Source organism: Macaca thibetana, chromosome 1 (genome assembly GCF_024542745.1).
Source record: "Macaca thibetana thibetana isolate TM-01 chromosome 1, ASM2454274v1, whole genome shotgun sequence".
Taxonomy (NCBI): domain Eukaryota; kingdom Metazoa; phylum Chordata; class Mammalia; order Primates; family Cercopithecidae; genus Macaca; species Macaca thibetana.
The window spans coordinates 94,647,629-94,672,315 of record NC_065578.1 but is presented as its reverse complement, the minus strand read 5'-3'; the positions used below and the strand labels follow the sequence as shown (position 1 = coordinate 94,672,315).

Here is a 24,687-nt window from a genome sequence, read left to right as displayed (position 1 = left end):
TCTCAAGCTGAAAAGAAAGCAGAGTTTGAGGCAAAAATATCAATGGAAATAATTAAGAGTCTCTTCCTCTAATACTCAAGAAATACCAAAGAGACTCATAGCTTTTTGGTATATAATTTAAAATTTTATTTTATCCAAAGGTCAAATTACATTTATATAAATCGCTAACTCTGTCAAGATTTAGTTTTCTATTCTGGTGTGTATGTATCTGTGAAAGACTTACATGTAAACATCTAAGAAAGTAATAATAACCAATACTTTTAAAAAATAATTTTAGCAGATAGAAATATCATTAAGTTGGAGAAAGTCATTACAGCGAACATTCAAGTTGATCTGATTCAAGCTCTTCTGTAAAGAGTCAAATTTGAGGATGAAAGGCTAAAAGGGCAACAGAAAGCATAAGCAGGAAGATATTTTTGCAGAGAAGAGTCAAGGTAAAATATTATATCATGATCCCCTCAATCCATCTCAACCACATGGCCAATATTCTCCACTCTTTTCTTTTTCGTTATGTTAATTTTCACTGAAACTTCAGTAAATCAAATGAAGGGGTAATAATGAGCAACCCCAAATTTTCAAGCCTATTTCTCATTTCTGCGTACCAGAAGGGTAGCTTCTCCTTGTTCTACATGCTTTTGCCATAGAATAATCTAACTACATTTACCAGTTCTCCAAAACACACACACACACACACACACACACACACACACACACAACACACTAGAATGAGAGTAAATAAACTGAACATCTCCTCATTAAAGAAACCCATAAAATAATCAACAGATAGGTATAATTAAATTACAAAGGTACCTGAAAATAAGACCATCAGATTGAACTGACATCATCACAGAACACTACTGTCAGGAAACACTGCTCAGCATGCCACATTCTCCTCACTTCCCTCCCCCATCAGTTATAATTGTATAATGATATCACTAGACTTCATAGGTGGCAGTGAAAGGGATTCACTTGGCCTTTCTTCCATGACTCAGCCCCTTATTTTGGCAGCCCAGGTGGCTTCATGTGTACAAATATCCTTTCTGAGATATAAATGTCTACTTATATTTTATTACAGATTTTAATATAAGTTTTATGGCTTCTTCTCTCATTAGTTCATGATAAATATATTTTACCATGTTTTGACAGATTTCATAATAAAAATAGTATTTTTATATAATTTCCTCCATCTAGCAAGGCAGGTTCATTCTGTATGAACATTTCTCTTCTTATAAAACAAGAAGTTCAATTTTTCAAATAAGAATTTTAATTGGAATCAAATCTCTAGTCCTAAGGCTAGCAAGTATCATGCTATTCTAAAACACCCTCAAAAAGCAACTGTAAATCTGGTCCTATAGAACTTTGTATTTAAACTAACAATTTATGTAATTCCATAAAAAAAAATCGGTGTTATATTTTTCTTAACATTTATTAAAACATTAGACATAAGCTGAATGGGGGAAAATGGTGATCAAATGCTAAAAATATAAACATAAAAAAGTAAACATGAAAACAAATCTCTTTTTAAAAAATCATTTAATTACAAGAAAATTAGCCAGAAAATTACATAGTTCCAAACAAATATTGTCTATAAAAACAAGTGTTCATTTACTGTGTTTTTGAATGTGTCTTTTAAATAATGTCTCATCTACTGAACCTAGTCTTTCCTGGCAAACATTAGAATATACAAGTTTTCTTCATGTTTAATATTTCATAAAACAGAACTGGCTTTTGTTCCTGAAGTTAGAATGATGCCTATCATTTTGCTTCAGAGAAACTAAAATTGCTCCCTGGTGACTATTTCAATTAACCACTCCCAAAATCCAATGCAAAAACAACAAAAACACTGCTATTTTACTAAAAGATTCCTGTCTTCCATTTCATTTTACCAGCGCAAGTACAAATTCAGAGAAAAGCTTCTTAAGTCCTGCAGTTTCAAATTCCTTTTGTAATTCATCCAACGCTGAATACTCTTTGACTTCAAATGCCAGAAACCTGCATTATACAAGAGAAACTCATGAATATGCCTAGATTTGTCAGAGTATAATTATCGATTCAGTTGCTTTTCCATCTGCAATAGTACTAAATTATACCTTTTGTGTTCTGTCTGTACTTTTGTTTCGAACAGCACACTAATCATTTTCTCTTTGCATTTCTTTCCACTTGAGTCCACATCTACTTTGGAGGTTTTCTGAAGAATCAGGTACTCCTAAATAATAAATCAGCACATTAAATACGTATCTTACTCTGAATCTTAAAGTCCTAGTTGTAAAGGAGCCATAAACCTGTAGGCTTATTTTCATGTTTAAAGAATACCCCTTTTTTAAATCAAGCAGTAAGAATTTTTACATACTTGTTTTTACATACTTGGCAGAATAATGTAGTGGTGAATACAGGAGTAAAGAACAATATAATCCAACTCCCCAAGTTTAAATCTGGATTGAACTGCCTACTAGTTCTTACTCTTGGCTGGTTACTTAAATCCTCTGTGGCTCAGTTGCCTTCTCCATAAAATGGGATTAATAGCAGGATCTACCTCATGGGGAAGTTGTACTGATTAAATGAAATAATACATGCAAAGCACTAGAGGAGTACCTGGATATAGCACCATGGCACGCTTGAGAGCACAAGCCACTGTTCTTACTATTACAAATTCAGCAGCTAAATGACATTACCAGGCACACAGCACTTAGCATTCCAAATTGATAGCATCTATAAATACGTACCTATACATCCTCAATCCTAGTATACAATCTTATAAAAATATGAGAAATTTATATAAAATGACATTTTAAAGAGAGCTGAAAAAAGATCTCCTAAAAAAGTATTATTTCTCTACATTAGCAGGGTTCTAGTAAATATAAATAAATACTTGTTAATTAATTGATGTTTCAATCTGAGTAACAACATCTGCAAAATAGCTGTGTTTAGCCTAATATTCCTGAGCTGGCTTAAAGAGAAATCTGAGCCTTTTAGGTAAAGATGAGCAAGAAAATTAATTTGTATTTATTTTTTGTCAGCTATTATTTTACCCAAAAGGATCAAACGTTATAGATATACTACAAATCACTTTAAAACAAGAGGTTCCTCAGTCAGCCCCAATCCAAGATATGTATTAAATCTGAATTACTGTTGTATCTGTATACTTTAACCCAGCATGAGTCTGGTTAACCAAATGCCAAAGTAGTTTTGTGATAAGAGCCCATCATGAAAAAACTAGGTCATTATTCTACAAATCTTTAAGATTATAGGCTGTTCACACTAAATTTGTCTTAAATAAATTCAAATATAATTATTCGTGACCTAACGTATCTGAAAGTATAAAACCTATTAAGTGATTTGTAGCTCTTCTAAGATTTAAAATATAAAAAAGTTTTCCTCATCTTGTCCCACCTAAAACAGGTCAGATGAGATTAGAATAAGAACTTGAAAAATCTGAAGATGATGATGATTTTGAAAGCAATTGCTGAGACAAGTCAGGTGGAAAGCAAAAGTTAGGTAGGAGGTGACAAGTTGACAGCCCTAATGATTCTACTTCTACTAACATGAAATCTCAGTTATAACAGACAAGCTCCTGTTTCCAGGTATTATAGATACCAAATTAAAGTGTCAGAATGTATTTTTAACAGCCAGAAAGTTACAAATCTTGCAGACTATCCACAAATACACACCTTGTTGTGCCTAACTATGGGAAGAAGTATTAATATGCACAAACTTTTAGTGCACATTTATAAAGTTCAAGCTCATAGCTAATTACAGAAACAAACACTCATGTGCCACAGAGCTTTTAAAAAACCTGTCACTTTATTAAGTAACATGATTTTTAAAATGTAATCTTATTCTTCAAGCTTTGCAAGTTTGTACTTGTAATTAGCAGTCAGACATTCTTTAAAAAGAAAAGGAAGATCCATTAAGATGGTAATAATGAAAGCAGAAACATCTTAATAATTAATCTATCCCATTGTTACAAAACACACTTAAAGACACACCATTTTAAGCAGAAAATAGCCAGATTCATACTCAACATTTAACTTTTTGGCACCTTGAGTTTGTTTCTGTCTCCCTGTAGTAAAATCAGTATTATTTTACCCATGAACATCAGTCTTCCTGTCAGCCTTAAATCTGAAGCCCACTTCTCCACAGTTTTGACATATTTAGTCTTTGCTCTCATGTGATCTAAATGCAAAAGAGTTATCCACAATCCATCATCCATGGTCGTGCTTGTTGAAAAAGTACACTTTTCATTGCCACTGCCAGTTTCTGGTTGGTTGAGGATATGCCTAAGATTCTGCTGAATCCAGAGAACCAGCTCATGAACCATAGGCTCTGACATAAGGCTCTCTGCTTGCTCAAGTAATTTCTCTTTCACAGTCACACACTGGGCCCTGGTCAACCGTTCAGAGTTAACCGAGATACCAGGTAGACATGAAGGATAATTGACTGGCAGATGGAACACCAATTCCAGAGGTATATCCGCATCCATAAATCCTTCAGCTTTTGTGTGAATTCTGAACACGGTCCCATCTGTCTCTGAAAGGCATCCAAAAATAATCATTAGCTGTACATTATTTAATTTGAATGGAACACTAGGAAGTTCAAACTTTTGTCTCAAATGTCAATTTATTTTTCATGAGAAAACTTTGAGCTATTTTATGAAGGGACACGTAATACTAGGAAAGCTATGATTCACAAATTATTTCCTTCAACCATACACATGTATTCATGTATTCACACACACCAGCGCCCAGGACTTAACTGGCATTTACACTTGCTATCACTACATTTTTATTAAGTTACCAGAAAGGTTTTTCATCAGATAATTTTTTTTCTAGCCAGACTTAGTTGATAATTCTGAAAATCCCGAATAAACTCATATGCGCTTTCAAAGATACAATACCATGTATATACAAAATCAGTAATTAATTTAAAAATTATACACTAAATCCAACGAAAGTCATTTTATGGGAAGTCCAAGTCAAAGCAAACAATGGAATCCCCTGTGGTTGTAGGGTTGCAGAGAAACTGATGACTGCATGTGACACAGTAACTGCCTGGAATGTTCTCTTCTTATTTCAAATATATTAGTATCAGTGTAACATGAAGGTGGCAAGATGAACTGAAATTGAGTGGACATCAATTCTGCTTCTTCCAGCTCCTAAGAAGGAAGGGGAAAGCATACATAGGATATCATATGAAATCCTCTGCTCTCTTTCAGATTTGCTTGGCTTCACCCTCTGATGTGTTCCACACCACTTCACACAACTTTTCAAAAAGATGATAAAACGTCAGGCTGAGTAGAACAGAACTGGGTGCAAATAAATCTCTCTGAAGCTAACTTGCCTCTCTCCACCCCTACTTCCCTCTGCATGTGCCTTTGCTTTATTCCTCTGCATGAGAGAAGCAGTCAAATCTTTCCTATTTTCATACCTGGACTGCTGCTCAACAGCCTCAGCAACTGAAACCTGAATGTATCCCCATTTTAAAGAATAGAACATTAAAACTGCTTCCTAGCCTTCTGATTCCACATATATAAAAGCCATTGCTACAGACATTGATTCATACAGGACCAGATACATCTGTTACAGAGTTTTTCTTTCATATACTCTTCAGTACCAACTGCAAGGAACGACTATTTTAGGACATCATCTGGAAACACAGACAGTTAACCGTTATAAATAGGTGTATTTCATAAGAAAAATTTTCCAAATGTAACTTTGTACATTCCTCCAAAACCCATTATGCTTCTCAAAATCCCTTCTTCTTCTATCTAGTTACTTATCCTTTTTTTTTTTTTTTTTTGAGACAGAGTCTCTGTCGCCCAGACTGGAGTGCAGTGGCATGATCTCGGCTCACTGCAACCTCCGCCTCCCAGGTTCAGGAGATGATTCTCCTGCCTCAGCCTCCAGAGTAGCTGGGATTACAGGCATGTGCCACCATGCCCAACTAATTTTTGTATTTTTAGTAGAGACAGGGTTTTTCCATGTTAGCCAGGATGGTCTCAAACTCCTGACCTCAGGTGATCCGCCCGCCTTGGCCTCCCAAAGTGGTGGGATTATAGGCATGAGCCACCACACCCAGCCTAAGTACTTATCCTTTTTAAAAAAATATTTTATTGTTAAAGTAGGCTGCCTATGTTAAAAGAGTACATTTCAATATGTAAAACAGACATTACAAACAGAACTGCAGACAACATATGACCATTTAGGCTGAATAAACTTTCTAGTAATCGTCTAGAGAGTTGACATTCTCTCTTCAAGGAGGAGGAGAACTTTTAAAGATCTTCAATCATTCATCATTCAACATTCACTGAACACCTACTAAGCTCAAGGCACTGTACTAGTCTCTGAGGGAAAATGATAGGTAAGACACAGATCCCATCATATTGGCTCAATCCAGTGTTTCAGAACACGAGAGCGGGGATATATTCCAAGTGATCTTCCTTGACTTCTCTTCTACACCTAAACATTTCTTTATTCATCTTTATTCATAAATATGCATACATATACATGTACATATAATTTATATAAACATAAATGTCTGTGTTGGTAGATAATTCTCCAGGGATCTGGAGTGGGAGTTCAGTCAGGGTGGTGGGAAAAATTGTAGAAGAAAAATTAAAAGATAGTTATAGGAAATAGTCACAAACCTTCTTGGAAGGCCGGGGGCATTGCACAGCTTCAGTAAAAGATTTGGCTGAAAGCAGCCTAATCCTCTTTACCTTGAGTTGATAGCAAAAGAGCAAATAACAAGGGAATGTGGGGGAGTTTACCTAAATAACTTGTTTACTCATGTGGTCCTAAGACCAACCTTTGATTTTCCATGGGTGCATGACTGCTCTCTACTGGGGGCGGGCGAGGGGATGGCAATGTTAATCCTAGTGGTGTTTACTCGTCGCCTTTGTCAATCTGTACTAAATAAATGTGAACTTCGCTGGCTTATTGGGGCCCACACTGCAGATTCAGGAGCAGAACCCCCTTAGCCACACTGACAGGCAAAATATCTGTGTCAGTGTACATCTCTCATCCATCGCTAGGTCAGTGTGTGCAGGTCAGACGGCCACAATCTAGCATTTCTAAATGCCTTCTGAAAAAAGGGCATCAACAGCTTTGTTCAAGGACATGTGTATAACCAACAGCCTTGGAAGCTAGAGTTTCTCCCTCCAGGTCAGGGGGCAGATTTGTTTCCTAAGCAATATAAGGTAACATACTCCTTCAGGACAAAGATTGAGCAGGATCACTAGCAGCCCCCTCATAAGACCAGAGGGTTCTTAAGCTCACTGCCCCTCAGCTCTAACAAAGACCCACTGAATGCATAGTATGCACCTCAGCCTACCTCGACATCACACCATTGAACTTGGGGGACAAGGAGAATCAATGTGAACACGAAGCTAATGCTGCCTGCTGTGCAGTAAGCAGTGACTGTCCAAATCTATCTGGGTTCACTGTCTCCTTACTGGCTGAATCCATGGAAGTGTGCTAGTGACCAAGGAACTGCAGTTGTCATTGCTACCTAAGAACTGCTGGGCCACTTGATTACACTTTTTTTATTTTTAATCATCTTGCTCTTTTTAACTGTTTTATCTGAGAAAGAAGTGTCTTCCTCCCTTCCACAGGAAACCCTATCACTGGTCTTGTGCTTGTTTTTTGTTTTTGTTTGCTTTTTGAGACTGGGTCTCACTCTGTCACCCAGGCTAGAGTGTAGTGGGATGATCATGGCTCACTGCAGTGTTGACCTCCTGGGCTCAAACAGTCCTCCCACCTCAGCCTCCTGAGTAGCTGAGATTACAGGCATGTACCATCATGCCTGGCTAATTTTTATTATTATTTTTTGTAGAGATGGGGGCCTTGCTATGTTGCCCAGGCTGGTATTGAACTTCTGGCCTCAAGCAATCCTCCCATATTGGCCTCCCAAAGTGCTAGGATAACAGGTGGTGTGCCACCACACCTGGGCAGTGCTTGTATTTTCTATCCCTCCCTCTAATTATTCCTCTCCTCTACTAAGAAAATATTTATCTTCTTGTATGAAAAAAAAAATTCAGTGCTACTAATTCCCTTAAGCTACTGACCTATCATTCTCTATCCTTTCATCTGCAGTCTTCTTAAAATATAATTCTCTCATCCATTTTGCCACAAGCCACTCTTTTCACAACTACTTGTACCATGACTTCCGACATACCTTGTCTCTGAAGCTCCTTTCTCAAACGTTACCAATGACCTCCTAATTACCACTGTGCAAGAAAGAGAAAACGCAGCAGGAGTGGGGTGCTCAAATTATGCACATTCCCATGAACAGCCTGTCTTCAGGACTGGCTCCTAAGAGCTGAGCTAAGAGTCCTGGTAACATTCCACCTGTTAATAGTGTGGGTTTTATCAGGAGGTGAAGCTTGTAGTGAGCCGAGATCACGTCACTGCACTCCAGCCTGGGCAACAGAGTGAGACTCCATCTCAAAAAAAAAAAAGAGTATGGGTTTCATTTTTTATTTATTTTTTTTTTTTTTTTTTTTTTTTTTTGTATGCCTGAAGTGTTGGACCACACAGTCTGATTAAAGGATTTAGGCTAAAAATGTGATTTATGGTAAATCTTCTTGCTCTAGAGACTGGAGTCTAAGTAGCTGAAATGAGTCACGTAAGTATTACATGCTGACAAGATTGACCCCAATTAAAATTCTGACAAGGAGGCTCAAATGAGCTGTCCTGGTTGGGAACACATGTCACATGTTGTCACACATGATTGCTAAGAAAATTAAGCATGTCTGTGTGACCCTACTAGAGGAGACACCTGGACACTTGCTCCCAGTTTCTCCTGGACTTCATTCCATGCAACTCTTTCTTTGTTCATTTTAGTCTGTATTCTTACACTGCAATAAACTCCAACCATGAATATAACAGTTTTTCTGGGTCCTATAAGTGCTTCTGGCAAATCACTGAGTGTGAGGGTGCTTTGGGCACCCCTGACATAGCCACATTCTGTGGCCCTTATCCAGTCCTACCCTTCTATAGCTTCTGAACCTGCTGAACCAATCTCAAAATTCTCTTCCCTTACCGCCCAGGCACCACAGTGTCCTGGTTCTTTTTCTACATCCCTGCTCATCGCTGCACTGTTTTTCTACTTTTCCTAAACCCCTAAATGACAGGCATTCTCTAAAGCATAATTCCACAAACAACTTTCTTCCTCCAGTTATCTAGGCTTTTTTTTTTTTTTTTGAGACGGAGTCTCGCTCTGTTGCCCAGGCTGGAGTGCAGTGGTGTGATCTCGGCTCACTGCAACCTCCGCCTCCCAGGTCCAAGCAATTCGCCTGCCTCAGCCTCCCGAGTAGCCAGGATTACATGTGCCCGCCACCACACCTGGCTCATTTTTGTGTTTTTAGTAGAGATGGGGTTTCACCATGTTGGCTAGGCTGGTCTCAAACACCTGACCTCAGGTGATCCGCCCACCTCGGCCTCGGCCTCCCAAAGTGCTGGGATTACAGGTGTGACTCACAACACCTGGCCTAGGCATAAAATCTTAAAGCTGCCTTCCACTTTTTTTTTCCCTCCTTTCATACTTAGCATTCAACTGCCAAATCCCACAAGTCCTCCAGAATTTCTCTCCCTTCCACCCTCCTAATTCAGGCCTTTCTCTGGCTTCTGCAATAGTGGTCTCCTCGCCGCCTGCCTCTCCCCACACCAAATCATCCCAATACCACTCTCCCAAACTGAAATGAATTACAAATTCCTCCATGCAACGCCTAGGGCCAGCCTACCACTCTGACTTCCTCTCCCCTCACTCTTTGCTTCATTACCCATTTTATACCATGTCCTCAGTCTCAGGTGTTCCATCTCTGCCTCTTGCTCCTACTATCTCCAAGAAGGCCCTTAACTTTCTGTCTACTACAATTTTGTCCAGTTCCACAGTTCCTCCTTAAGTCCCACCTAATGACTTCCATGGTATTTCAAACTTATTTCATGGTATTTTCATGCCCAGAATTATTGTGGTTAAACTAAATTAACATTTTTCCAGCACTGAAATATCTTGATTTTCTTTTTAAACAGCAACCAAAATGGGGGATACAAAAAAACTTTTAAACTTTACAGTCATATAGCTTTTGGAATTGTGCTAGTAGCTTGTAATCATGGATCTCACAGGTACAGAAATCCCTGGTACCTGTGTTAAATAATGGGCCCAAAGATGTATACATTCTGTTCCCCAGAAGCTGTGAATATGTTCCCTCACATGGCAAGAGGGTCTCTGCAGACATGATTAAATTAAGGATTTTGATGGGGGGGATTAGCCTGGATTACCCAGGTGAGCCCTGAATGTAATCACAAGGGTCCTTATAAGGAGAAGACAGAGATTTTACTACAGAAGAAGGCAATGTATCCACACTGAAGCAAGATGCTATGCTGCAAACTTTGAAGAATCCCTTTCTGATCAAGACCCTGAGACTACCCATAGTGTTCTCCAACCTGTGCCATATAAACACCCACTGAGTCCTCTCTAGTGCAGGAAACCACATGAAAGAAACATGTTGGTAGTCCAGGGGGAAAGTCTTGAAAAGCTATTGAACCAGCCATGTCAGTCCTTACTAATTTTCATTTTTCTCTGTGTTATTTTCTGGTCCTAGTCAGCAAACAGAATAGCAACGGGTGAAACTCCTGACTTTCACGTTAGAAAACTGTGACCCCCATACTAGTTATATGTTTGGAAGAAAACCGCCTTAGTTCTTTTAGGAACTGGAAAGGATTAGCATTCTTCCTAATTGGTCTTGGTAAATCCCCCTGCCCACCAGCTGCAAAATAAGATTATACAAAATGATACTGTCATCTCTACAAGAAACTGAAAAGCCCAATAACATCCTCCATTCTTCTGGTATTTAATGTGGCAATAAAATTACATACTTTTAAAAACTCATTTTCTCCTGAAAACTCCAGAAGTATGTATTGTACTCTTCCATTTTTCATCTGCTTGACATTGTACAAGCAATTAAACTGGCTCCTTTTTGCCTCAGAATTTTTCATATAACACATGCACTGTAAGTCTGATTTTTTGTTTTCTTTTTTGCCATAATGAAAAAGAAAACAAAGTTGCCCCTATCTGCTTTAAGGTTATTAACAGCTTAGAAACAGTGATTAGCAGAAAAATAATTATGCTCTAAATCTAACACTAATCTCTGCCCCTCCATAGCCCCCCAAAACTTTAGTTAATAAGCTTAATTCACAAACTGATCATTCTCAACAAACATCTATGCCCTAGAAAACTTAAGGCTTGCCCCTAGAAAACTAACATTTCCTAAGTCCAAGGCTATTTTCACGTATTCTAAAGACCCTACCAAAAGATATAGGTCTTGCCCTCTGGTTGAAGTTGATACAAATCGACTACTTGTTTCTAACCAAATCATTCTGTCTTATAGTAAGTGTGTCATTTTCATACCTAAAACACAAACTGAAACAGGTTTCAAACCTTATACTTCCTTACAAACGTCTGAAAGTATGCTCCTAACCATATTCCAAACAGAAATTCAAACTAGAGAAACTAAACTTTTAGAACTCCAAATTCACACTAATGCTATATTTAAGGTTTCATTGTACTTCATAAAATACAACACACGACAGAAACTCTATAAATGCAAATAACAGAAGACACTTTTAAAAAAGGTAAAATTGAAGAGAATGGGTTCTTCAGGATTCACTAAGAGCCCATTAAGAAATCATTTACATACCATATACATCTGACTTTCCCTATATTTGTATTTTTTTCTTTGCAATTGTTATATATCCTCAACATACAACTTTGAAGAAAACCACTAAGAAACCTCCAGCACCCTCTCATACTTGATAAGACAAGACTGTCTCCTCTTGCTCCGGGGCAGCTCCCAGGCAAGCATACACCCGTGCTTGTTATATGCTTCAGTTAGATTTTTACATAAGTTTCAATATAGCTTCAGAAGAAAAAAAAAAAAAAACCTAAAAATAAATGAAGCTAAAAGTAGCAATCTCATCGGTTTTACAGAAGTGAGCTCAATACCGACAATCAGCAGAAAACCGAGCTGAGCAGGTTTAGAAGGGTCAATGTGTGACAGTCATGATTTATTTTATAAAAGCGTCCAAACTAATCTGAACATTAGTGTTGATAAAATGCAAAAATTCACTCTGCAGCTTTTGTGAAAACATATTACATGATATTGGATTCTCCCATCTTACAACTTTATCTGTGAGATTATTTCCAGAAGCACAACTGCCACATAAAATGAACATTGACTATGGCCACATAATCTGTGTCACTCAATTTCCCCATCAGGAAAATGGCGATACAACACCAATCTCATGCCTCTCATAGATCCACACATATATGCACAAACACTCCCCTTTGGGATTGCTCTGAACATAAGTTGGCTCACACTCATGTCTTTTCTCTGGGTGCTCATTATCTCTCTCTCTGGACAAGTATTTCCTTGCTTTCCAAGAACTATTTTCCTGATGCAACAGCCCCATCTCTCTATTAAGGAGCATGATGCAGTGCAAAGGCCCATACACCTGGAGCCTGGTGGTTATTTAACCAGTCTAAGTATCAGTTATCTTCTCTGTGAAATAAGACCAATAGTAACTCTCATCAAGTAAGATGTATTTAAAGTATCACATACATGGCAGGTCACCCCATCAAATCTGGCACCTGGACTGACTACAATGCAGAGAAAAAAACAGAATATCCCTAATGGGGTCTATCCACAGCCCTCCCTTGTAGATGAGAGTGTAGGGACTTACTTAATTTGCACCCCTAAGAGACGGTTATGCCTCTTACTATGAGCTTACTATAACCATTGTAAAGAGATCAAAAGGCAGATAAAATCCCCTGAAATTCTCAGCATAAAATTAGTCCAGCTAAATGGAATCCAATTATTCAGCTTCTTCAATCTTACGGCCTTAATAGTTGATCCTTGGGTTAGCAGTCTGAGTCTTGCTGGGTTATCGTGTTACCAGGAATGCAATTCCTCTGCAACATTCTCCTGATTCCAGCAGCAAAAGGGAGAACCCTATCTGGGGGAGGCCAGAAAAGAACTGGTGTTTAGAGTGTTCTGGTATCAGGCGTGTATCCTCCAACCCAAACTGACAGTGATGGTGAGTGGTAGCCAGCAGTCTGCTGCATGTTTACTGTGGTCTGTTAAAGAAGTCCTTACTTTGTAAAAAGATGTTACGAAAACCATGGGGGGGCGGGGGGAAGCCTTACCTTACCCTTAATTCCAAGTTGTGAACATCAAACATCCCCGTTTCAATCACTGAATTGTTCTACCTCTCTGCAACAAAATGTCCTAAGTTGTTACACTGAATTCTTTTATAATTCAATTACTTACTGATGCCAGAACACTGAATTAAATTAATTAGGAGGCATGGCTTGAAAGTCATGCTTAATTTAACAGCAGATAAAGGGTCCACAGTGTTCTCAAGATTAAGAAACTGTTTTCTTTCTATGCTTACATTTTTGGGTTTTCTCTGACCCTTCAGCAGTGTTTTATGCTCAGCTGTGTACTAATGACCCAGATCATTACCAGTTCTTTAAGGTGTGATGGGAAATTGCAGGTTCATTTTTCCAGGATAATCCCAACAGAGCCATAATAAAGGAATTTAGGAAAACTGATGATCTCTTCAAATAGCTGCCTCAGGCAGAAGTAATTATCACTAAAGAGAACAGTGGAGACAGAGAGGGAGATGGTGAAGAATTATCCAATCAGAAGAGGGATGACAAGAAAACACTAAAAGTGAGTAAATCCCTTCATATGGATTTTAAACAATTGTTTCAAAAGACGCAAGTCAGGCTGGGCACTAAAAAGAAAGCAACTCCATTACACTAATAGGTGCATAGTGCCTGGAACATAACAGTGCCCCATGAGTGGATGTAAGTGGATGAATGCAAGAAGGAATAAATGGAAGTCAACTCCCTGTCCTTCAGTGAATAACACATCCAATGCATACCATGAAGGATCTTAATCTTAGATGGTTTTCTCACAACATCCAGCCCAATTTTAGACTACTTTTTTTTTTTTTTTTTTCCTGAGACAGAGTTTCACTCTTGTTACCCAGGCTGCAGTGCAATGGTGAGATCTTGGCTCCCTGCAACCTCCGCCTCCCGGGTTCAACTGATTCTCCTGCCTCAGCCTCCTGAGTAGCGGAGATTACAGGCACATGCCACTACGCCCAGCTAATTTTTGTACTTTTAGTAGAGACGGGGTTTCGCCATGTTGGACAGGCTAGTCTCGAACTCCTGACCTCAGGTGATCCGCCAGCCTCGGCCTCCCAGAGTGCTGGGATTACAGGCATGAGCCACCGCGCCCGGCCTAGACTACCTTCTTAAAGGTAACCTTCTTAAAGGTTAACCAATTTATGGTCAGAAAGTCAATTTTAATAGTAGCTACAATATAACATTAGAACGATAACTCTCATGCCCCAAACATGTACATAATGTATCTGAAAGCTAAGTGAAAACTGAGTCACTGCACTTTCTCATAAATGGTTTTTTTTTTTTTTTAACTCAATAGAAGCCACATACAGGGACAGTAAGTTTCACCTATCATCAAAAAATAGTGAAAAGAACCTCTCTACACTGTAAGCTCCTAGAGGCCATGGGTAGCGGTGTCTTTGAAACCCTGACAAAGTCTGCAGGCAGCAGGGATTCAATAAATGTGGGCTAACTAATAAAGCTCTCAAGAGCTTGTTTAAAAAAAAAAGTATCGGAAGACCAGGCGCGGGTGGCTCACGCCTGTAATCCCAGTACTCTGGGAGGCCGAGGCGGGTGGATCACGAGGTCAGGAAATCCAGACCATCCTGGTTAACACGGTGAAACCCCGTCTCTACTAAAAATAAAAAAAATTAGCCGGGCGTGGTGGCGGGCGCCTGTAGTCCCAGCTACTCTGTAGTCCCAGCTACTCCGGAGGCTGAGGCAGGGAGAATGGCGTGAACCCGGGAGGCGGAGCTTGCAGTGAGCCGAGATCGCGTCACTGCACCCCAGCCTGGGGGACAGAGCAAGACTCCACCTAAAAAAAAAAGTATATATATATATAAATTATTTTTAAAAGTATCTTATATATATAAATTAGCCAGGCATGGTGGCACACGCCTGTGATCCCAGCTACTCGGGAGGCAGAGGCTGTAGTGAGACGAGATGGATCCACTGCACTCTAGCCAGGGCAACAGAGCGAGACTCCACCTAAAAAAAAAAAGTATCAGAAAAGCAAACAACTTGGAAATAGAATGCAGATAAAGTTGAGGTTGAGCACTGGATAAATTAAAAAGTTCAGTCAACAAACATTTACCAACTACCTACCATGTGCCTGGCCAGCACCATTCTAGGTGCCTGGAGTTATTACCAAACAGACCCTGCCCTCCTGCAACTTAAGATGTACAAATACCCGTGTAAAGTTAAAACCGGGGAGTGCTCTCGTGGGCCTAGGGCATAGTGCTTAGGAATGACACAGAACAACGAGGGGGCCTCAGCACAGGCTTCTTTACAGGGTGAGATCTGAATGGTGGGAGGCTGGGGAAGGGCCTGGGGACGCGGACCGCAGGGGCCCGCGGCTCCGGGAGCAGGACCGGCGGCAGAGGCCCCAGTGGGCCGCACCGCTCTCTTAGTGTCTCTGGGGTCGCCTCAAACTCCCGCCCGCTGCGACACCACTCCGGCCTCCAGGACGTGTCACTCCATCATTCAACTAACCCGGTCCCCATACGTGGGCCCAGGCGGGGTGCCCAGGCTCAGTGGTGGGGAGGAGCCGCAGAGAGAACGCGGGTGGCCCCTGAGGGCGCCCTGTCCCTCCCGCGCGGGGGTAGTCACCTGAGCGGCTCAGCATCTCCCACTCGTGGGGCCCGCAGAAAATCGCGGCCAGGGCCGAGAGTTCCTCACGCACGAGCTCCGCCATGGCTATGGGCCTCGCCCCCTCAGCGCTTCCCCTTCCGCTGTCGCTGTCGCCGCCGCCGCCGCCGCCGCCGCCTCCATTGGCCAGGAGCAGCACTGCCTGCGGCCACCCGGGGGCACCCCGCACCTCCGCAGCCGGGCAGCACGGGGGCGGAGCGAGATGGGGCGAGGGCGGAGCGAAACGAACGTGGGCGGGGCGAGACGGGGTGAGGGCAGGGGGAGACTGGGCGGGCTGGACCCTTAGAAGTTCCGTCCGGAAGCTCTTGCTCATTAACTACAGACGCGAAGCTCAGACCCTCGGTTTGGAGATTTTCTTGGAGGTCGAGGCCCGGCGCCTCTGTCTGCACCCGAGGCGACCGCCCAGCTTACCCCCGGCTCTTCTGAGCACAGGGAAGCCTCCCAGCAAAGCCTGAAACCCCCTAAGTTTAGCTGCTGGCTTCGAACCCCGACCGTCCCCGCCCAGCCTTGGGCTGCTGAGGTGGGGATGAACTGGGCGAAGGACACTTGGGAGTTAGGAAGAAACAAACAAGCAGGGAAGTGACCGAGAGACGAGGTGAGACCTTGCCCTGCTCAGGTTTGAACTGAGTGTTGGAGATAACCACAGTTAACAAAATAAAATTCTTCGCCCCCATGGAGCTGTTAGCAACCCTGGTGTCTGGGAAGCCCGGAAGAGGCCCGGGTTAGTAACAACCTCCAGGATGCCCTCCGAACTGGTACTGGCGCCGGGACTCTAGACAAGGTCCGGATTCCCGAGCCCTTCCCCTTACGGGTGCAAAAAGGGAGGGTCAGGACCTGCCAGTCCTGGCTTCGGGATGTTGACTTGACGGACCAGGACTCATGGGAAGTGTGCGCCAAAGTCCTGGGAGCAAAGTGTCCTAAGGCTCCTCGTTTGTCTCCTGCCTTCACAGGGGACAGCCCTGCTGCAGGTGGCCAGTGGGAATCCTTGGCTGTTGGGGTATGACCCAAGGGTGTAAACACTAGCTTTGCAGTGTTTTCGATTTCGTGATATTCGATGCATACAATACAATGTGACTCTTGAAGCTTAATGAAATTATCATTCTTGAGTCCAGCACCTAAATTTTAAAATGTGAGCAATATCAATAGGGTAACAGAATAAGCAATCTATTCTGTTTTGATTATAGTGAACAAGATTACAATACTTATCTGCAGTAGGTCTGTCTCTCGGATGTTTGCCTGGTCTTTGCTTTTCCAGTAACAATTTAAAATTTGGCAGCCCCCAAAAGCAGCTGGTCTTGCTCATGGAGTTCTCACAACTTTTGTTTGTATGAGAAATCACATTTCATGAGATAAATATGGGAATTTAGGTCGTTATGCAGTGACTCCTGTCACTGACCTACAGAAGTCAGAACAAATTGGCTGATTTTAAGACCCTGCATCCACTCACCATGACCATTCCCGCTATTGGTAAAAAAGGAATCTGATAAAGGAAAAGATACTGGCTTCCCGGAACAGAAAGGAAACCGAACAAGATGGACTGCAGGGAAAATGCTTTTCAGAAGATGCCATGGGATTTCAGTGACCCCAAGTAATTAGGAGCACATAATTGGGAAGATGAAGGCTTATTTAAACTCGGTTATCTCTGATATGGCCAACTGGCTTAAAGAAAAAAAAAAAAAACTCCTTTATTTTCAAAATAACTGACGTTCCAGCAGTTCAGTAGGTTCAAATTAACTGCTAAAGAGATTGAACAAAAGAATACATTTTTAATTTAAAATATCACTGTTATTTTAATTCAAAATCCAGTGTTACGATTAAAAGTCAAACAATTTGGTTTTTGACTTATTTATTGAAAATAATCTATAAAATAGGCCGGGTGCAGTGGCTCACGCCTGTAATACCAGCACTTTGGGAGGCTGAGGAGGGTGAATCACATGAGGTCAGGAGTTCCGGACCAGCCTGACCAACATGGTGAAATGCCGTCTCTCCTAAAAATACAAAACTTAGCTGGATGTGGTGGCAGGCACCTATAATCCCAGCTACTCAGGAAGCTGAGGCAGGAGAATCGTTTGAACCCGGGAGGCGGAGGTTGCAGTGAGCCGAGATTACACCTTTGCACCACTCCAGCCTAGGCGACCAAGTGAGACTCTGTCTCAAAAGCAAAAAACAAAACAAAACAAAACAAAAATCTATAAAATATTCAAATAGTTTTTACTTATTTTTAATTTTCCAAATTTACTATATGTGAGATGAGTGAAATAACACGAAGAGCAAAATTACAGCTGTAGGAAGGATTAGGAGGCAATTGCTGAAGCCCGCTGTCAGTAAGAGGTCCGTGAAAATTGATTAAAGAGTACATCAATCTATTATTAAAATTTTCTTGTCAATAGGTTTCTTCTTTGCTCTTCCTTTCTCAGTTGATTTCTTAACCTGCTTTTCATACCTCATTTAGCGTGTTTAAATAAAAAAGAAGTCAATGTGAATGTCTTTTAAATTGACACTATCCTAAGGCACTGAAGTCCCATGAATTAGTTTCTGCACTCTGACATTTGGAAATAATCATCTCAGAGACTGCATAATGTCAGCTTGATATTTCTCGCACTGTGAAAATATCAGCTACATGTCAAATCTCTAAAGTCTACCTTAATGTAATAAGTTTCCTCGTATTCACAGGCTACTGAAAATTCAAAATATTTAAATGTAGGATGAATGTCTACAGTTAGAGCATTGTCTATCTCCATCTCTATCTCTCCCTTCTCATCCTTGTACATACAAAGGTGTATGATTTGCTAGAACAATTATTTTTACAAGCAAATTTTCTAAATAGTTGGTTCCCCAAGACCATAAGGGGGAAAGGTTTAAAACCTTTTGCCTTCAGTTAAAACCAATAACCCAGAAGATAGTTCTTTTTATTTTGGGGGGAAACAGTTCTACTCACTTTCTCATGAGTAGTATGCAGACTTACTCAACTCTAAGTTTGAAATCTTAAGTCAAAACTCACATGAGCATAGAAATGAGAATGCACAATTTCAAGAATATTAGGAGAGTTAAGTGTTATGTCAAAAAACGGTGAGGATCCTAATACTGGAGTGGAGTGTGATAAGAAAAAATATCAAATCAAAACTCAGAAAGGTAAAAGTGCTTTCATGAACCACCAAAACAACCAAAAGAGGACTTAAATGCCAACTTCCTAAATAAATCTGAACTCTAAGAAACTGTGCTACTGGTTCTGTCTAAAGAGTTTCTGCAATCGCATACTCATTTCACAAAATGTTCTTAGATACTCACTGATTGTTGGCCGGGCTCTGCAGGCTGAGTGTGGAGAGGAGGAGAGTTAAGAGATGAAAACAAGTCCATGTTTCCAGTGACTACAGCCTTTGGTCTAGACAAGTAAACACAATATGCAACAATTACAAGTTCTTTCACCAAGCTGAGGGTACAAGAATTATCACATTTCCTTAGCAGTGTGAAGTTCAATATTATGGTATAGGTTAAAGTAACAGAGTAGGAGTAGCATATACCTCCCACAATTTCCCAGAGGAGAAATAATTTGGAAATGCTCAGGAACACAGTAGCCCTCCAAAAGTACACAAAGTCTGGGATATTAACTGGTCATAGTTGTTTTGTTTTGTTACAGTATACAGATCATAAATTTATTTTTCATCATAAAAGAAAAGCAAATAAAATATATGAGAATTTGCTACTGGCTCTGTGATCGTACCATTGTGTGGAAAGATCTGCCTCCATCATGTCCAAGTAATCTGTACTCCCTCCAAAATATTGGCTGCACTCTGCCATGCTTGATTTCTATGCGTGAATGATATCAAGACAGTTCCAGCTTGCTTTATGGGAACCCATCCATATGGCCCAAATTTACCAATATAAAAGCTCAATGCCTTCTCAATGTTATAAAAACAAGTCACTGGTATCATTAGGGTTTTTGAGTTTTTCTAGTTAAAATAGTATCCAGTATTTAATTTTGGTGATACTATAAATGGATTCTTTTTATTCATTATATTTTCCCACTGTATTACTAGTGTAGCCAGTTTTTATTATCTAAAAGAGGGTTGAGGATTGTGTGACTTTTTAGATATCCTTTTCTCCAAACTCATAAAGGGACTATCCATGAGTAAACTCTGCCATTTTAGCAAAAGTGATTGCAAATGTAAAGATAGATGTATATCAAGGAACCACAGGTAAAACTCGGAAAATTAGAACTGGATTTCCCTTTTAAAAATTATAGTGGAAGGAGGGAAGAAGGTAGGAAGGGAAACAGAAAGAGAAAAAAAAGAGGTGGGAGGAACGGGACGGGGGAAAAGGAGGAGAAATACAGAAAGAAAAGGATGATTTTTATGAGGCAAAAGAAGTCATGAGTTAGGAATTTGTCTTTATGTCAGGAAAAAGTAAAAAAGATTGACTTGCCTGCTTCTTAAATAAAGAAGTCTGAAACTTGATTCAATAACAATATGAGATCTGAAATTTGATTCAAAATAATACAGGAGGGGGGAAGAGGCTATAGTGTGAGTGGGGCAGAAGCTGATCATAGGTTAATGATTGGTGGGGTAGAGTGATGGGTACATGAAGATTCAGTATTTCATTCCCTCTACATTTGTGTATTTCATATTCTTTTTAATAAATGTTAATTTTTAAAATGTGTTCAGTAGATAATACATCAGGATATTTGAGTTTTGCATAATGCTTAACTAAGCGAAAAAGGACAAAAATAAATCAGGAAAATAGGAGGGAAGGAAAAGGAAAAACCAGAGCCAAATGGAGTGAATAGAGTTGGTGGATGATATTAAGAGACAGAAGATGACAGGTTCTAAAGTGATGTGTTTAACAGATGTATGATTTAGGATTAGTTCGGGTGTAAAAAGCACAGAGCCTAACAGTGCAGTGGCTTTAACAAGATACAATTGGTTTTCTCTTAAACGTTCAAGTCTGGAGGTAGGCAGAGCTTTGGTGCTCTCCAGTGTCAGGATACAAGTTCCATCTATTTTGTGGCTCTGCTCTGCACAGATTTGATTCCCATGGTCATGCTGTGGTCCACGGTGGCTTTTGGAGCTCCAGCCACCAGTCAGAAGAATGGGATTCAGTCCAATTTCATTGGCTAGAACTCAGTCCCCATGACTGCTGCCAGTTAAAAGGGAGCTTGAAAATGTTGGTTTTAATCTGAGAGGCCCTGTACTCATCAAGATGAGTTTGGGTCAGACGGATAGCTTGCAAATTTTTTTTTCCATTCTGTAGGTTGTCTCTTCACTCTGTTGATTGCTTCCTTTGCTGTGCAGAAGCTTTTAGTTTGATGTAATCTCATTTGTCTATTGTTTTTGTTGCCTCTGCTTTTGAGGTCTCACCCAAAAACTCTTTGCCTAGACCAATGTCCTGATGCATTTCCCCTATGTTTTCTTCTAGTAGTTTCATAGTTTCTAGTCTTAAATTTAAGTCTTTAATCTATTTTGAATTGATTTTTGTATATGGTGAAAGATAGGTATCTAGTTTGTCTCCACTAGAATTTAAACTTCCATTAAACTTCCAGGGGCCTTATCGTGCTTGTTCACCTCTGTATCTAGATTTTAGGAATCTAAAACAGTGCCTGGCAGATTAGGAATTCAATACATATTTATTGATACAAATAAACTCATCATAAAGTTCATAAATTCTTGATAAAATAACTTAGACTTATCAAGCACCTACCATATGCTAGTCATTTTATAAAATTTCAGGCATTTTTATGAGTGAATGAGACAGTCACTGCCCTCCAGACACTTGGAATCTAATCCCAGAGGAGCACCAGCATTTCCTGGGATGAAGTGATGAAGGTCCTGCCAAAGAAGTAAAAGACCATTGGAGAAGGCCTAGGATGCCTGGTTTGGCCATTGTGATAGAGTTTCCCCATCATAGGGTTAGGGGAGGAGGAAGAAAGCTTAAGGAAATGTGTCTGGAAAGATAGATCTCTGACTTTATTCTTCAACAAGCATTCATTGAGCACCTTACTATGTGCCAAGTATTGCACCAGGTCCCAGGGAAACTGGTTTGCAACAGGAATCTCTTAGAAGTTGTAGTGTAGTGGGAGGAACAGGTCTTAAAAGATCATACATGTGGTCATCTGCAGCCTGCAGAAATCATGGAAGTAGATGATTGCCAGTCTGAATCACAAGAATTTCACAATGACGGTGATGTACTTCCTGGCAATGAAACAAAGAAGCACTCTTTTGCTGGTGTTTCTAACACAATCTGGATCAAAACAATAACCCCTTTGTGGGAGTGTTGCTGCATTTCCCTGTTGTTTTTCACTTTTTAATATTATTTCCTTCTGTTTTTAGTTGGGGAAAGAAGTCAAAATAGAGAAAATCTCCCTTGTAGCACAATTGCCACCTGCTAATACCACATTGGCTTTTGTTTCTGTCTGTCTGCCTCTCTCTCTTTCTCTGTCTCTTTGCCTTAGTGATATAAAAGCTATCTAAGAATAAAAGGCTAGGCTATAATACTTTGTCATTTGTTGTTTTAGGTAAAATCTTTGTATATTTATGTGATTCTCATTGCCGTTCAAAACATTAATTAGCCAGAAATTTTTTCACCGATAGCTTCATTAGTTTCAAAATGAACATTATACTTCCAGATGAAACACAGCCAGAGCTTCTACTATTGGGATCATATTACCACATACTTTGTCATTACCTCTTTCCCCTTTTTCCTAATTCCTTACTTCTCCCCTTGGTGAACTCTTATTCATTCTTGAGATCTGAATCCCACTCCTCCTATACTTCCCCATCACTTATCATATGGAACTGTATTTGCTTATATGTCTATAATCCCAGTAGATTATGACTTTCATGAGATGAGGGTGCATTTCTATGTCATCTTTGGTGGTATTGTGTCCCTAATTGGTGGGTTCTTGGTCTGGCTGACTTCAAAAATGAAGCCGGAGGCCCTCATGGTGAGTGTTACAGTTCTTAAAGATGGTGTTTCTGGAGTTTGTTCCTTCAGACATTCAGCTGTGTCTGGAGCTTCTTCCTTCTGGTGGGTTCGTGGTCTCGCTGACAGGAGTGAAGCTGCAGACCTTTGCAGTGAGTGGTACAGCTCTTAAAAGGCAGCACAGCTGGAGTTGTTTGTTCTTCCCAGTGGGTTCGTGGTCTTAATGGCTTCAGGGGTGAAGCTGCACACCTTTGCGGTGAGTGTTACAGCTTTTTTTTTTTTTTTTTTTTTTTTTTTTTTTTGAGACGGAGTCTGGCTCTGTCGCCCGGGCTGGAGTGCAGTGGCCGGATCTCAGCTCACTGCAAGCTCCGCCCCCCGGGTTTACGCCATTCTCCTGCCTCAGCCTCCCGAGTAGCTGGGACTACAGGCGCCCGCCGCCTCGCCCGGCTAGTTTGTTTGTATTTTTTTAGTAGAGACGGGGTTTCACCGTGTTCGCCAGGATGGTCTCGATCTCCTGACCTCGTGATCCGCCCGTCTCGGCCTCCCAAAGTGCTGGGATTACAGGCTTGAGCCACCGCGCCCGGTGAGTGTTACAGCTTTTAAAGGCAGCAAGATTTATTGAAAAGAGCTAAAGAACAAGGCTTCCACAATGCGGAAGGGACCCCCAAGGGGTTGCCGCTGGCTAGCGCAGGCAGCCTGCTTTTATTCCTTTATCTGAGTCCACCCACATCCTGCTGATTGGTCCATTTTACAGAGAGCTGATTGGTCTATTTTACAGAGAGCCAATTGGTCCGTTTTGACAGAGTGCTGACTGGTGCGTTTACAGTCCTTGAGCTAGACACAGAGTGCTAGACGGTAAAGTTCTCCCAGTCCCCACTAGGTTAGCTAGACACAGAGTACCAAGTGGTGTATTTACAAACCCTGAGCTAGACACAGAGTGCTGATTGGTGTATTTACGATCCTCTGGCTAGATACAAAAGTTCTCCAAATTCCCATCTGGCTCAGGAGCCCAGTTGGCTTCACCTAATGGATCCTGCACAGGGGCTGCAGGCAGAGCTGCCCACCAGTCCTGAGCCGCGCCTGCGCTCCTCAGCCCTTGGGCTGTCCATGGGACTGGGCGCCACGAAGCAGGAGGCTCAGGACCCCGGGAGCCCACTGCACGGGGGAGCTGAGATGTGGCTGGCTGCAGGTCCCAAGCCCTGCCCCCGCGGGGAGGCAGCTAAGGCCCAGCGAGAATTCGAGTGCAGCGCAGGCGGGCCAGCACTGCTGGGGGACCCGGCGCAACCTCCGCAGCTGCTGGCCCGGGTGCCAAGCCCCTCACTGCCCTGGGCCTGCGGCTCAGTGTACGGGCCCGCGGAGCCTGCAATCACGCTTCCCGGACCTCGCGCTGGCCTGGACACACGCGACCCCGGTTCCTGCCCGCGCCTCTCCCTCCACACCTCCCCAGCGAGCAGAGGGAATGGGCTCCAGCCTCGGCCAGCCCAGAGAGGGGCTCTCACAGTGCAGTGGTGGGCTGAAGGTCTCCTCAAGCCCCGCCAGAGTGGATACTGAAGCCTAGGAGGCGCCTAGAGTGAGGGCTGCTAGCACCTTGTCACCTCTCAGTATCTCCAACTCTTAGCACAGGGCCTGGCATGTAAAAGACATTGAATATTTGTGGAATGAGTCAAGAATGAATGAATGCATGGTTATAGTGTGTAAGTAAATATGTTATGGTTCACTTTTCTTATTACCTCCACTCTGATGTCTACCAGATTTTGTTAGATCTTGAACATGTTGACACACATCAGTGTTAAGCAGGTAGATTAATATTGATGTCTTTACTTGATTCACATTGACAGTAGTGAAGAAAATACAAATGGGCAATTGAAACAATGGATTAAAACTAACGAAACCCCACAGTTTCATACAGGAGCCGAAAAGAGGAGTGCATGCCACCTT

General features: G+C 41.2%; 2 protein-coding genes across 6 annotated transcripts in view; one reads left to right on the top strand and one right to left on the bottom strand.

The window, feature by feature from the left end:
* The window catches only part of ALG14 (ALG14 UDP-N-acetylglucosaminyltransferase subunit), a 435,379-nt gene that overhangs the window by 163,636 nt on the left and 247,056 nt on the right, over positions 1–24,687 (top strand). The gene's annotated exons all lie outside the window — the stretch shown is intronic.
* On the bottom strand, positions 1,519–16,045 carry RWDD3 (RWD domain containing 3). Of its 5 annotated transcripts, none has more exons than XM_050778239.1 (5): positions 15,796–15,899; positions 12,893–13,006; positions 4,040–4,527; positions 2,091–2,206; positions 1,519–1,992 (listed from the first exon to the last, which is right to left on the bottom strand). In XM_050778239.1, the coding sequence occupies exons 3-5, from the start codon at positions 4,478–4,480 to the stop codon at positions 1,878–1,880; spliced, it is 672 nt and encodes a 223-aa protein (XP_050634196.1). In that variant the 5' UTR covers positions 4,481–4,527; positions 12,893–13,006; positions 15,796–15,899; the 3' UTR covers positions 1,519–1,877. The 5 variants fall into 5 exon arrangements, with proteins under 5 accessions (XP_050634196.1, XP_050634205.1, XP_050634182.1 ...); XM_050778248.1 differs by lacking the exon at positions 15,796–15,899 and adding an exon at positions 13,520–15,012; XM_050778225.1 differs by lacking the exon at positions 12,893–13,006 and having other exon boundaries at positions 15,796–16,044.